This window comes from Talpa europaea (assembly GCF_964194135.1).
Source record: "Talpa europaea genome assembly, chromosome: 10".
In the NCBI taxonomy this organism is placed as follows: domain Eukaryota; kingdom Metazoa; phylum Chordata; class Mammalia; order Eulipotyphla; family Talpidae; genus Talpa; species Talpa europaea.
This window is the reverse complement of record NC_140077.1, coordinates 19090384-19105173: the sequence shown is the minus strand read 5'-3', so window position 1 is coordinate 19105173 and position 14790 is coordinate 19090384. Positions and strand designations below refer to the sequence as shown.

The window sequence follows — 14790 nt, the reverse complement described above, 5'->3', positions numbered from 1 at the left end:
GGGGCCCTCTGCCAGCACTCCCCGTCAGGGGCCAGTTAGTGGTCAACCCCAGGCCTTGGGCCATCACCATTATGGTTAGTTCATCGTCCTTTATAGGCCCTGGGATCCATGGGCCACACGGCACTCGCATATGTGCACACACTCGCACCCACACACCCATACACATTCACACACACAAGCAGTTCCTCACAAACATTCCGACTCAAGAAAGCGAGTTTTAAAGTTAACTTCAGAGAGAGGTGAAGATGATGTCCCAACATTAGAAAGTTTTCCTATGGATGGATCGGGCACCATCTTCCTCATATTCCTTCTTGGAAACCCACATCTTCTTAAAGGTGTCCAGGGAGGCAAGGATAGAGCCCCTGCAGTGGAGGGAATCCAAAGGAACATTGTGAGAGAGAGTGGACATTTGTGGAGCTAGCCCATCCCCACAGGGCCAAACTTTAAAGGGATGTGGTGGGGAGGGGGAACAATGCCTTAGCTTCCCGGAAGAACTACTCACCCAATCCATGTGGAGTACAGTCTCTCCTGAGGTGCAGATATCTGCAAGGGTGGGTGGAATGAAGAATGTGAGACTTCACCCGCTCCCCGCCCCCACCCCCCCCAGCTCATCTTCATTCCCAATTCTTAGCACCCAAGGCAGTAGACGCATTTCTCACAAAATGTTATGTAGCTATGTCCCTGTGGCCTCTCTGGGGGAGCTGGGGTCCATGTGACACTCATTTGGAGAAGCAGATTTCCAGCAGCCCGAAGTATTTACAGCTCCCAGAGAAGCCATCCAGGGAAAGATTCAGCCTGCCTCGGGGGGAGGGGGCTAGGCCCTACTTTCCTTCATTTAGCATTCCTCCTCTGCTCAGGCAGGCCAGCTCCCCTCCGAAGTCTCTAAAATGTTGGATGTGGGCCTCCCCGGTGGCGCAGCGGTTGAACGCTGGGTTGCGAAGCTGCCCGCTGCCTCTGCGGCGCCGGTTCGATCCCCGGCTGCTCCCCGGCCACCGGAGGAGGGTCCCACATGGCGCGCAGACCTCTCCTGCCGCCCGCTGCTCCCCTCAGCAGTGTACTTCGGTCCTTCTGCCTGCTCTGCTCCCCGCTCTGGCTCTGGTGAATTCTCTCACCCTCCCGCGCTTCTGACTGTACCCAGTGCTTGTATAAATAAATAAAATAAATCTTAAAAAAAAAAAAATAAAAAAAATAAAATGTTGGATGTGTCACAGGGGAGCAGCAATAGTTAAGTTCCTGTCAATGGCAGTTTTCCAGAAAGACCACAGGTGGGGCCCTCAGCCTTACACTTGCTACAGCTAGGTATTATTAGGACTGCCCCCCTTTTGTGAAGAGAGAGAATTGAGAATGGACTTTCCCGTGACAGACTTCAGAGGCAGGGTGGAAGCCTGGAGCAGCCTGAAGGGACCTGTGTAGCCTCGGCTGCCTGAAAAGAGTGGGAGCACATGGCACTCTGCCACATGGCACTCCAGCTGCACCCAGCCCAGCCCCCACCATGGTCCTACCCTGATCTTCACGTCTTTAGGAGCCAGTTTCTTCACTTCGCTCAGTAGTCTGTCACCAAAACCTGAATGGGAAGGAAGAAGAACCTCCAGTCAATTCTCTAGGTGTGTGGGCCCAGCAGCATCTGGAAACTTCCTAGGGAAGGGCCCTGAGAGCAAAACCAACCTTTGAACAGGGTGGAGCCTCCTGAGAGGACAATGTTAGAGAAAAGTGTGCGCCGCAGGTCCATGTCAGACTTCTGGATGGCAAACACCAGCACCTCGTGGATGCCCTCACTCTCCTCGCCGATCAGGTCTGGTCTGAACAGCAGCTCAGGTGCCCGGAATCGGGAAGGACCAATCTGCAGGGTGGAGGGCAAGTTTGAGGCTGGGTCAGTCCCTTTGGGGACAGGAATGGAAATGAACCCTCTGCCTATTTTCTCTTCCTCAGGTGGCTGTGAAAGCCAGACTCGGGAAAGATCTATGTCAGGAGACTCAAGGAGTAAAGCAGGGCTCCTGGGAACAAATAGAAACAAATAGGGCTCTTGGAAAATGAGAGGGAAGAAGCGCCTATGTTTAATCCCGCTGGAAGACCTGTGGCATTAACAGACACACTCATTAGTACATGGGTGTTTCTTCCTGTCAACAGAGGTGCAAGGAAAGGCAACTCACTCACTCTACCCTATGTCCAAGTGGTTAAGGACAGCACTCACCACCCCGCTCCCTGTCCCCATTCTGACCTAGAAAAATGTCTCTGGTGCCTCTTCTCCACACAGCAGAAGCAAAGTCCCTGCCACCTTGATCTGTAGGGGACAGTGCCGCTCAAGAATCACATTTCTCCAGGCTCCAAGGGGCAATCTCTGTGGGCCCAGAGCTTTTGGGGGCCTGAAGGAAGCAAAGGGAGAGGTGTGGCCACCTACCTCAATGGTGCTGCCATCAGGCAAGTAGTACTGAGCCTTCTCCGTCTCTAGTGTCTCATCTTTCTGGGGGTTTATGGACAAGTAGCAGGCTCTCTGCAGAACCAAGCACAATAGTCAGGCCAGCAGGAAACCCGGTACCTATTCGGTCAGGGGGGTGATGTGCTGCTGCAGAAATCTGCCCCCACACAGTGACCATCCTGGATGTGTCAGAAGAGCTGTTCTTCTGACCTGGAGGTCAGAAGAGCTGTTGCCCTGAAGCAGGAATAGGGAGGCCTCCGTCGGCCTTCACTGGTGGCATGAGGTTAGTTTCTACCTGCTCCACCCCTTGGTGGGCAAACTTCAAAACTTAGCTTCTTGGATCTGGGTCTGAGACGACAACCTAATTTTAGTCCAGGCCCAGGCACCTGTCTCTAAGTACTCACAGGACACTGGGCCCCCCTACTCAGCTGGAGGTTTCCCTAGAGCCAGAGGTGGCAGGAGGGCTGAGTTTACTTAAAAACAAACAAAAACTGTAGCTCTCCTGCCTGCATATGATTATGCAGGTACCTCTCTCTTTCCTTCTCCTTTTCCTAATCACTCTGTCCCTTATAAGTATAAAAAAAAACCAAAAACAAAACATGCATTCTGGCTTCTTAAATGATGTATGAAACATAACATAATTTGTACATTAGGTATAGAAAACATAATGAACGCCCCCTACACCCATTACCCAGCTTAAATACAGAAGCAGCTCTTTCCCCCCTCAAGATGGCAGCACTTGGGGAAGGTGAATCTGTCAAGGTGAGATTCAGATCACACAGCTGCCAGTAAGTCTGGCTGGGGAGAACAGAGTCTGGCCGGGGGCACTTGCTCCCAACCCCCTGGAAGTCTGCCTCTCTTTATTCAAGGTCACTGAGGTCCTGGCTGCGCTATTCCCCTTCCCATCCATCCTGGGGCCCAGGGGAAAGCACTCACTTCTTTTATGGCCTTGACAATCTCAAATTCCGAGGAAGAGTGAAAATCATAGCCCTCCTTACGTAAGTAGAGGCGCAGGAAGCGAGAGACGTCTCGGCCAGCGATGTCGATGCGCATGATTGAGTGAGGCATGGCAAAGCCCTCATAAATGGGCACAGCGTGGGTGACACCATCCCCAGAATCCAGCACCACTCCCGTGGTCCTGCCAGTGGCGTAACTGAAGCAAAGGGGCACAATTATTAATCCTGCCTCCTCATTCTGGGAATAATCTCATTTGTTTTTAGTGTTCATGTGAGCTAAATGAAGCCTGGGCCTGCTTTCTCCAGGGGCCTCAGAATGGACTGAGCACAAAGAAAGCTGGGCACTAAAGCAAGTCTTAGAATACCTGAATGAAAAACACTGAGCTTCTCCAAGGCCCCCTACTCCCAGAGGAGCAGGCCTGACCTGCTTGAGGGACCAGGCCTAAGGGGCAATTTTTACTTTCTAAACAAGAGGAAAAATCCTACAGAGGCGAAGCAAGAAAAGTAAACGAGTGAAGGAAAATAAGAATATTTTCACGTCTGGACCCCCCTGGTGGCGCAGGGATTAAAGTCTCAGTGCTATCAAGCTATCACCAGCCACTTCAGCATGAGTTCGATCCCCTGCCAGAGAGCTGACCCACATGGCACAGCAGACCTCTCCTGTCTCGCCCCCTGCTGCCCTCAGCAGTGTCATGCAGTTGATCCGCCTGTTCTGCTCCCCACTCTGTTTCTGGTGAATCCTCTCACCCCCCCCACACCTCTGGCCTGTACCCCAGTTCTTTTAAGCATAAGTAAAAATGAATCTTAAAAAAAAGAATATTTGCACATCCATAGAACAAAGTAGCTTTTTCGCCACATGGCTCTCTAGGTCTGTCAAGTTTTCTTTTCTCTTTGGTCACAACAAGGGCACAGGCATATATTTCTGTGATATGAGGGGAAAGAATTCATGATGTTTATAAATGGCAACTGACAATGTCCTAGAGTTGGGAGTAGAGCAGGGAATGGAGTGGACTGCGGTGAAGTCAAGCTTGCAAACCCTATCTAAAATGGCAGCTGCTACGTCAGCTCCAGCTGATTCTGCCCTATAGGAATTCAGGCCCCAGTGTTACCAGCTCTTTCCATTTCCCCCAGAGAAGCCAGAAATTTGGATTTTGCTAGGAAATTTCCCAATTTTTAAACGCTGATTCAGTTTCTTAATGGGGTGAAACATTCTACTTGCAGGTCACTGGTGTACAAGCTTGGGAGCAGAGTTAAGCTTGCTGTGAGGCAGGCTGGGAGAATGACAGGGAGGTCAGAACAGGGACTATGTGGTATTTTTGTCACATTCCTTTCACCAGCTTCACATAGCACCTGGCCCAAGTAGGCCCTGAATAAACACCTGAACATTTTATAGGGGCCTTCAGGAAGGGCTCTAATGTATGTGGCCTTCCCAGCAGTCCAGCCCAGACCCTTAGGTGCCAAACCTGCTGAGAGTAGGGGCCCTGAGAGCTGGTCTCAATACTCCCCTCCCCATTACCTTCAACCTTTCCCTGGCAGGGGGCGCTCAAGTCACTCTGAACCAACAACCCCAAGGAGAGGCCACCTCTGTTCAACCAAAAGATTGCTTCCCGCCCAGGCGGCCAGGCTAGCCTGCCAGGCTGCTACTCACAGGCTGAGCACAGCTTGCATGGAGATGAAAAGGGCAGGCACGTTGAAGGTCTCAAAGAAAACTTCAGCAGCTCGTTCCCGGTTTTTCCGTGGGTTTAAAGGTGCCTCCGTCAAGAGTACAGGATGCTGATGAGAGATGCCCAGATGGCAATCACGAGAGGCCAGGTTTCTACCCCTCACTAGTAACTGGGGAAATGCCCCAACATGGCTGGTCACCTACCACTAACCATGTCAGTTTCTCGACTTTCCAAATTCATGCCTCCTGTCCTTGCTTCCACCTTCTTACTTCCCTGCCTTGCCCTCCCAGATCCTAACAGGTCCCAATATCTACTATATCTCTCCGATTGTCAAGAAGAGTTGCTAAACTCTAAATTCTGAGTTATTATGATAAAAATAGTTAAATTTTGGGCCTCCCCGGTGGCGCAGCGGTTGAGCTCTGGGTTGCAAAGCTGCCCGCGGCCTCTGCGACGCAGGTTCGATCCCCGGCTGCTCCGCGGCCACCAGAGGAGGGTCCCACATGGCGCGCAGACCTCTCCTGCCGCCCGCTGCTCCCCTCAGCAGTGTACTTCGGTCCTTCTGCCTGCTCTGCTCCCCGCTCTGGCTCTGGTGAATTCTCTCACCCTCCCGCGCTTCTGACTGTACCCAGTGCATGTATAAACAAACAAATAAATAAATAAAATAAATAAATAAATAAATAAAAAACATGCCTCTATTTAAAAAAAAAAAAATAGTTAAATTTTTTTTTCAAAATAGACAACTGAATTTCAATATTGAACATAATTTTTAAAATGAGATCTATTCCTCTCCTGGAACTCTGATAGCTTATTATGCACTTTCTTTTATGTTCCTTTTTTAAAGATTTATTTATTTATGTATACAAAAACTGGGGTGTAGGCCAGAGGTGTAAGGGGGTGAGAGGATTCACCAGAGATAGGGTAGGGAGGTGAACAGGTGGATCTACTGAAATACACTGCTGAGGGGAGCAGCGGTGAGACAGGAGAGGTCTGCTGCCATGTGGGTCAGTTCCCTGGCTGGGGATTGAACTCATGCTGCAGTGGATAGCGTTGTGTCTTTAACCCCTGCACCACCAGGGAGGCCCTCTTGTATGTTTCTGAGTTGAGTTACATCCTTCCTTAGAAGTTAGTGCATAGTCCCTTAAGTCTGAAAGATGGTTTGAATCCCAGTTCTATTATTTTATTTACTAGCTAATCTTAAACACGACTTGGCTTTTCTGAACCTTATTTGTTCCCTTGTTTGTGAAATGGAGATACTGCCAGCTATAGCTCACAGGAATGGTGTGAAGATTAAATCTGAACATAACAGGGACTCCCAGGTGTCGTAGGGGTTATGTCTCAGTGCTATCACCACAATGGCTTGAGTTCCGCTCTCCAATCTTTCTCTGGTGAATCCTCTCACCACCTCCCCCCCCGCCACCACTCGACACACACACACTTCTGGTCTATATCCCAGTCCTATGCATAAATAAATCTTAAAAAAAAAAAAATTGAACATGACTGAAAAGCACATGGCTGGCTGGCGCCTGACCCATAATAAGACTCAAAACACTGTTGACCTTTATCACTGTCATTCATATCTCTGGGGTGAGGTCTGCCCAGCTCTACACACCCCACAGGGTGGCCCTGTATACAGGACCCTCACCTCCTCTGAGAAAGTCTGCAGCTGGTCCTTAGAATAGACGTACTGCCAGATGCGCTCCATGTCGTTCCAGTCCTTGACAATGCCGTGCTCCATCGGGTAGCGGATGGACAGCAGTCCTCGGTGTTCCTGCGGGCAGAGAGCAGGACTTACAGCAGCTGCTGCTAGCCTCTCAGCTGGCTGCCTGGTAGACCCTGCTCTCCCACAACTGTGAGCTCTCAGCCTGCAGCCCTCACTCAGGCAAAGGGAGGGCACCATTCTCCAAGCCTCTAACCTGTACGCTGCAAACTGCCCAAGTAGCCCACAAAGCAGAGGGCTTCTGTATTTCCATGGGCCCTCAGGGGCTCTTAGGCAAGTGACAGGAGGCACCCTCTTTATTGCTGGGTCACAGGACATAATCTCCTGACTGCCACTTCTGGGTCTCAGCACTGGAGCCAAGATTGGCAACAATGACTCTGTTGTTCAGCTTCTGGAAGCTGCCTGAGGGCTCTGCCAAACTGAGCTAATTAACTCATCCCCAGGGTACCCCACCCAGGCTCTCCCTCCAAATCCCTTTTGCCAAAAAATAACCAAGCCAGTCAATTTGGCAAGGCAGTGGTAGAATACAGAAAGAAGGCAAAGCCCTGTTTTCTAGACTAGTCTCTGTTCCCAAAGTGGAGTTGCAGACATCTCTCCACGATCAGGCTGCTCCTTGGAGAAAGAAACCAAATAGGCCTACAGTGAGAACCTAAAGGGAGATTTTCAGAGGGAATTCTCCTGCTCCCCAAGTGGGGAATGGTGAAGGGCCTCTGCTGGGTGAGGGTTCGTCAGTAGGACTGGGAATTACCTCAGCTTTGGGGCCAATGAAGATGTCACCTTCGAGGGCTCCTGCCATGACACGAACATGTTTGGGTCTGCCCACACTACAAAAAAGCAGAAGAATCATCACTTTCCAAGACAGGACACAGGAAAGGCGTATAGATGCACAAATTTACTCAAGTCTACTGTGATTATCTTTGAGGAGTGAGGCTGCAGGTGATTTTGATTTCCTTCTTTCTGCTTTTCTGCATTTCCTGCTGTTTCTACAATGGACTGATATTATTTGTATATTATTTAATATTTTTTATTATATTTATAAGTTACTGAAATTTTAGTGGAATCTTTCCCCGATGTACAGTAGGTCCTTGAATTACACTATTACTTTATAATACATTGCATTATAAAACGTCTCCCAGGTGACTCTGAAGGAAACACTATTCAAGGACCTGCTTTGTACTTAGTTTTGCTTAAAGAGGAAGTTTCCGAACACCTATTGGTGATGTTAAGTGAAGACTTACTGTATGTGTAGACCAAAAAAGACAAGAAAGCAAGACTTAAAATGAATGATAAACCATAAAAATTTAGTCTCCTTAGCCTCCCTTCCTAGGCCTTCTACTAAGTAAAAATGGGGTAGCTGACAGGTAGTCTTCTTTTTCTTCCTCTTTAAGCTCCTTCCCCAGGTGCCTGTATTCTTCTCCTGCCCACAATCTCTTGGCCTTAGGAGGAAAGCTCTGAGAAACTCAATCTCACTATGATGGCTGGTATGGTTCCATGTTAAACCCCATCCTGTGTGAGGACTCAATGAGGGGGCAATCATCCAAAGCAATGAGTACCCAATGGTAACATTTTTCCTTCTCAAATTATAATACATAGGCAACTATTTCCTTCATTACCCTAAAAGCAAGCTCCTGTTCTTTGATTGTTACTGTTTTGAGTCCCAAGGCTGACCCAAATGAGAGATTCTGCTTCCCAAAAGATGGAGGGCCTCGGGCCTCCTTGGTGTCGCAGGGGTCAAATCTCAGCACTATCAAGCTGTTGCCAGCCACTGCGGCATGAGTTTGATCCCCAGCCAGGGAGCTGACCCACATAGTATGGCAGGCCTCTCCTGTCTCACCTGCTGCTCCCCTCAGCAAGGTATTTCAGTAGATCCATCTGTTCTTCTCCCCACTCTCTCTGGTGAATCCTCTCATCCCCTGCAACTCTGGCTTGCACCCCAGTTCTTATATGCATAAATAAATAAAATTAATCTTTAAAAAACAAAAAAGAGATGGAGGGCTGAGTCTACAGCAAAGCTGACAAACAGCTCAGTAAGCTACTGAATGACTTACTAGTTTGGAAAGCAGTATTTGGGGATCTGATCACCAGCAAACCCAGCTTTAATTACACCAGACCCCTGAGGAGAGAGAAGAAAGAGAAGTCAGAAGTATCACAAAAACAAAATATATATCATACAATATGTATAACATGGTCCATTTTTATGTAATTTGTGTATAATGTAGGCATTTGATGAGCATTTCTATAGAACCACCAAACGGAGGGAGCGGGACTGGGGATGGCGACGAGGACTTTCACTGTGTGCTCAAATATTGTTTGATTTTTTGGCATTGAACATTTTTACTTTGGGGATTAAAAATAATGTTAATAAAGGGGAAAAGAGAGAAAACGTGACAAGAAGACAGTACCCAGAAGCATCAAAGCAGCCCAGCTTAGGAACATCATCAAGGGGGGAAGAGCGTGTGATTCCTTCTACTACACCACACCGCGTGCTTTCAACTTGCTTTCCCACTCAGGCGGAGCCCTCCCTGCCCTCCAGGACCCCTGTGACCGATCCCACCATGAGCGCTGCTATGCTTGCGGCTGCCTGCCACCAAACACATCTGCTTATCACCACAGGGGCAGTGCATTATGTTTTGTGGGGTGTTTGTTGTTAGCACTGTCTGAGAAGAGAAGAAACCCAAGATTACAATTCTGCTGCTCAATACCTGGTATGCTGGTGGGTAGCAGAAAAGATTCTGACTTCTCCCTACCAGCATCTTTGGTACTCCCAGAACCTAACCTAAGTGAACACTGACTCCAGATATACCCCGTTTTCTTCCTTCTTATCTCGTCTACCACTACAGACCTGAGACCTTTGCCCTTTCACCACAACATGGCTTGCAGCTGCATGTGTAACTGGGGCAAGCCTTTTCCTGCTGTCTGCTGACCACTTCTCCTGGGGTGGAGTATGAAATTTCCAGAACCCACACAGCAAGCAGTAAACCTTTTAGGAGACACTAAAGGTCAAGGTTATCTTTGCAACAAAGGCTTCCAGCAATCCCCCTGGTTCCCTTTCTTCTTCTTTTTTTTTAAATTTTTATTCTTGCTTCTATAGGAGAAAGAGGGTGAACAGGCCATCCTATTGCCTGACCTTGGTAACAGAGGGAGGAAGTGAGGAGAGTTGAAGGCCAGGGAAAGAGGTATGGGGGAGGAGGGCAAGCCAGTCCTCTATGAGGCAGGAAGCTGCCAAGAGAAGAGGGAAAGGATCAGGAACAAGGGTGAACCCATCAGCCTGGATAGTACAGCAGAGCGTCTAGGAAAGGGGAAGCTGTAAACTGAGGGGAAGGAGGGAGACCTACTGTACCCAAGGGCTGCAGGATAGCAGCATGGATAGTGAGAACGGCACTGTACAAGAGAGCTTTTGAAACTTGTTAGCTCAAGCTTCTAGTAATTGCTCACTACCTTCATCTGGGTGTGGTGATGCCAAGGAGCTAATTGGCAGTTTTGGCAGAGACTGAAAACAAGAAAAGTAAAGGTAAGTCCTGTACTTTGAACTCTGGATACTTTTAGAGATATTTTCTCTGGATATTTCACTTTGAGTTTACTAGCAAAAGGACTACGGTCTGAGTAATAAGGCAGATTAAGATATCACATTCATTTCTTCCTGTCTGTTGTTCCTAACGAGATGGTAACAGACCCAGTTCAAATATTACCACCTTTCTCCTTAAGAATAATCTCTGGTTGGAGAGAATTCTTCTCTTCCTACTACCATATCATTACTATGCATATCATTCTGCTTTTCATTAGAATTGGGGGTTTCCATTTGTGCCTCTTTCCAACCCAAGTTCTTTGAGGTCTGAGGCTTTACATGTCAGCAGTATCTGGCATTTGCAGGTACTCAAGTAGATATTGGCTAAAATTAAAATCAAGTGCAAATGACTGGCAAATGAAGCCTAAGTATGGGACCTGAGTGAGCAGCTGGAACGCCAAAAGCCCCAGGCAGAGGTGGTGCAGGAAAGGTGAAGGCAGCTTTGGGAATGATGCATAAGGTAGAACCAGATCCAGCTTGTCCCTGTAGCTCCAGAGTTGGCTGCCAGGTCAGCAGTTGGGTGCAAAATGGATGGGGACAGGGAGTGGCTGAACTGCCTCTATTCTGCTTAAGCCACACCAGGAGAACATTTAAAAGGGTCATGTCAATGTCCTTAACAATATTTATAACTAGGAACTGTGTACTTGGCAATTTAGCTGCCAATCTTTTTGCCATTCACTCTGGCAAAGCCAAATAAATGTGCTTTGTTTTCAAGAGGTTTCTTGAAAAAGTAGTCTCATTAAGTATTTGATTTTGAGGACTCAAGCCCTTGCCAGTCACCACTGACCATTCTTCTGATATAGGCAAACAAATGGCAATTCCACAGCAGGGCTCTCCCAGTACCTGCTGGCTATAGCCTGTGGCTTCGGCAACCTTTATCCCCAGCACTCCTGATAATTCTAGACACGATGGGAATGAGGCTAGTTGTTTCCCTTTTTACAAGTGGGAAAGTTGCTCAGAGGTGCCTCAGATTTAGGACAGAGGTAGGTAAGTGTTGGCTCATTTTGGCTCAAAAACATATATTGTCAGGCAGACAAGTACTTTTTAAAAAAGAACCTAGATGCGGTACAAATTCACATACCATACAATTTGCCCATTTAAGTTTCAATGGTTTTTAGTATATTTGCAGAGTTGTACAATTATCACTGTAATCTAATTTTATAACTTTTTCATCATCCCAACAAGAAGCTGTACCCATTAGTAGTCATTCTCCATCCAGCTATCCCCTCCCAGGCAACCACTAATCTACTCTTTCTCTCTCTCTAGACCATAAACTACTTTTACATCAACTTCTAACAGTTGAAAATTGAAGAATGCCTATAAAATTTAATATTTCTGATTTCTCTCAAATAATCAGACGATCTGGCAACACCAGATCCACATTACTACTGGAGACACCTGGCTGGAAATTAGAAGCAGTTGGTCCTTTGGTTAGGGTTGATCAAGGTAACTTCCAGATACGCACGGTATCTCCACCTCTCTTTTAATGTTTCCCCTATTCTACGGCATTTCCAAGCACTGACTTCATGATGTTTCTCCTTTCACATAGTATTTTATTTTTCATTCTCAGAGTACCTAGTTGGGTATGAAGAACACCCTTAGGTCTCAATACTAGTTGAACAGTGAGAATATCTCTGTAAGTCACCTCTTCACTTTTCTGTCAAGTCAGGGATGGATTCAACCTGAATATCACATTGCAAGTGACAGTGATAAATAAACACATTGACTTTTTCTCTTCAGCTAATTCCAGTGTCTCTTAAAATTAAGTGAATCAGCAGTTCTTAAGAAGTGATGACATGGGCCTCCCCCGTGGCGCAGTGGTTGAGCACTGGGCTGCGAAGCTGCCGGCAGCCTCTGCAGTGCCGGTTCGATCCCCAGCCACCAGCGAGGGTCCCACATGGTGCACTCCCCTCAGCAGTGTATTTCATCAGTCTGCCTGTTCTGTTCCCTGCTTTGGCTCTGGTGAAATCTCTCACCCTCCCGCGCTTCTGACTGTACCCAGTGCTTGTATAAATAAATAAATCTTAGGAAAAAAAAAAAGTGATGACAAATTGTTAAAAAAATGTGACAATTAGTGAACTGTGAACACTGATGAGATATTTGATATTAAGGAATTGTTACTTAGGTTTTATAGTAGTATATTGAGTATGTCTTAAAAGGTATATATAGGAGGGCCTCCCCGGTGGCGCAGCGGTTGAGCGCTGGGCTGCGAAGCTGCCGGCAGCCTCTGCAGCACCGGTTCGATCCCCGGCTGCTCCCCGGCCACCAGAGGAGGGTCCCACATGGCACGCAGACCTCTTCTGCTGCCCGCTGCTCCCCTCAGCAGTGTGCTTTGGCTCTTCTGCCTGCTCTGCTCCCCGCTCTGGCTCTGGTGAATTCTCTCACCCTCCCGCGCTTCTGACTGTACTCAGTGCTTGTATAAATAAATAAAAATAAATCTTTAAAAAAAAAAGTATATAGGAAAGGGAAGTGAATAAGAATGTTATTAAAAAGATTGCCCAAGAGTTTTGTTAACTACTTAACAGCAAGGTGATGGATATGGATGTTTGAGGAACTTGGAACCCCATCTCAATCTGAGTCTTGGTGGCTCAATTTATAAGCCAGGAGGTTTGAATATTGTTATTTAATCTCTCCAAGCCTCACTTTCCTGCGTGATTCCTATCAACTGTCAGGGCTGAATTTTATTTTTTTTATTTATTTTTAAAGATTTATTTATTTATACAAGAACGGGGGTACAGGTCAGAGGTGCGGGAGGGTGAGAAAATTCACCAGAGAGAGCGGGGAGCAGAACAAGCAGACTGCTGAGGTGAGCAGCGGGCGAGACAGGAGAGGTCTGCCCCGCCATGTGGGTTTCTCCCTGGCCGGCCGAGAATCGAACCCGCGCTGCAGAGGCTGCGGACAGCTTCAGAGCGCAGCACTCAACCTGCTGTGCCACCAGGGAGGCCCAGAGCTGAATTTTAAACAGGATGCAAAAAGACCTTGTAATTTGCAAGGTCTCAATAACTGGATGAACACTGTGAATCCGCCAGGCAGCTTAAGACCAAGGGAACTGGCAGTTTATCCTCAATGGAAAGACCTAGAAGGGGCACAGAAAGGTATCAACCAATCCCCGTGGGACCCAACCTTTGAGTGCAATGCAGCTATTTTACAACCGCCCTCGCCGATCAAAATAAGAGGAGTAATTAGATTCTTTGCAGTTGTCACTATTGGTGCATTTTGCGTGGGGTACTAGCAAAAGGAATAGCGGACAAAACACTGGATTTAGGGCGTCTTCAACGTGCGACCTTGGACTCACTTCATGTCTTCGCGCTTGTTTTCTCATTTGTAAAATCAGGATCAAACTTCCTGCCTTAACTATCTACCTAGTTTTTGTAAGATTCCGACTCGAATATGTATGTTTAGCAATTTTATTCCCCAGCAACTAGGCGTTCCGAAGAGGAAGGTACCTGCCTGCTTGCTTTGTTCCTCTCCTTTTCGACCTTTATTAAGGTTACAGTTTATAGTCACAGATATAACTGAAATCCTGCGGCCATTTCTGGCACCAGATTCTCGGGCTCCACCCAAATACAACGCCTTGTCGCTGGGCTCCGGACTGACTCTAGGCAATTTAGCCTTTCACCCGCGGGCGGGCCCTCCACTGTCAAGCCCCGCCCCTGAGAGTTCCCGAAACCAATCCCTGCAGTCCTCGAGCTCCGCCCCGCCCCTTAGAGAAGGGAAACAGTATGGCGTCCCAAAAGAATGGCAGAGGCGACAGCCAATCACGGCAGAGGGTTGCCCTCATCCGGCAAGGCCCAGAGGCGGGGTCACTGGTCAAGATGGACAGCCGCAGCAGCCAGTAGAGTTACCCGAAACTGGGGAGCGGGCGGGCGCCGGGCGCTCACAGAGCGGTTAAGGCCCCTCGAGCCAAGGGCCTACGACCCGGCTCGGACCACAGCTCTTCCCTTTATCCACCCAAAGTTCTCCATCCCGTGACTGCAGGCCCGCCTCCCTTCCTTCGGACTATGGGCGTGGGGGAGGACGGAGGTAGCGACGGCTGAACCCGCCTGACAGGCCGGGCCAGTGACAAAGAGCCGGCGGCCCAGGTTGAAACTCGGGAAGCGATCCTTTCGGGGAGAAGAGCCTAAGTCCCTTTAGAAATAGTAAAGACTCAACTCACGTTGTCGATCACTACAGGCTGGTTGGCGATTACATCGTAGGACTCCATGGCAAAGGAATCTCTCCTTCCGAGGAAGGAACTGCCAGCCCCGTCCGCTGCTAACGCCACTGACACGCATGCGCAGTCTAGCCGCCGGGAGAGGGCGGTCAGGGAGCGGCCCGACCTCGCCTCGGAAGAACCACAACCTCCAGCATGCATTGCAGCTGAGCCTGCAGCCCAGGCGGCTTCGGAGGTCCGCTGGGCGTCGCGTTTCCTACGCACAGCATCCTGGGATCTGTAGTTTGCCCAGATAAATAGCAGGAGACTCAGGTTGATG

General features: G+C 48.5%; 1 protein-coding gene across 3 annotated transcripts; it reads right to left on the bottom strand.

Moving 5' to 3' along the window:
• Positions 1-259: 259 nt before the first annotated feature.
• ACTR1A (actin related protein 1A) lies at positions 260-14522 on the bottom strand (the record flags this gene model as incomplete). 3 transcript variants are annotated; one of them, XM_084244810.1, is made up of 11 exons in its annotated part: positions 260-362; positions 503-543; positions 1503-1564; positions 1666-1866; positions 2395-2491; positions 3353-3569; positions 5021-5145; positions 6679-6804; positions 7502-7577; positions 8802-8866; positions 14475-14522. In XM_084244810.1, 11 exons carry the CDS (start codon positions 14520-14522, stop codon positions 260-262), a joined length of 1161 nt encoding a protein of 386 aa, XP_084100936.1. The 3 variants fall into 3 exon arrangements, with proteins under 3 accessions (XP_084100936.1, XP_084100937.1, XP_084100938.1); XM_084244811.1 differs by having other exon boundaries at positions 1666-1840; positions 2399-2491; XM_084244812.1 differs by lacking the exons at positions 7502-7577; positions 8802-8866 and having other exon boundaries at positions 1666-1840; positions 2399-2491.
• Positions 14523-14790: the final 268 nt, after the last annotated feature.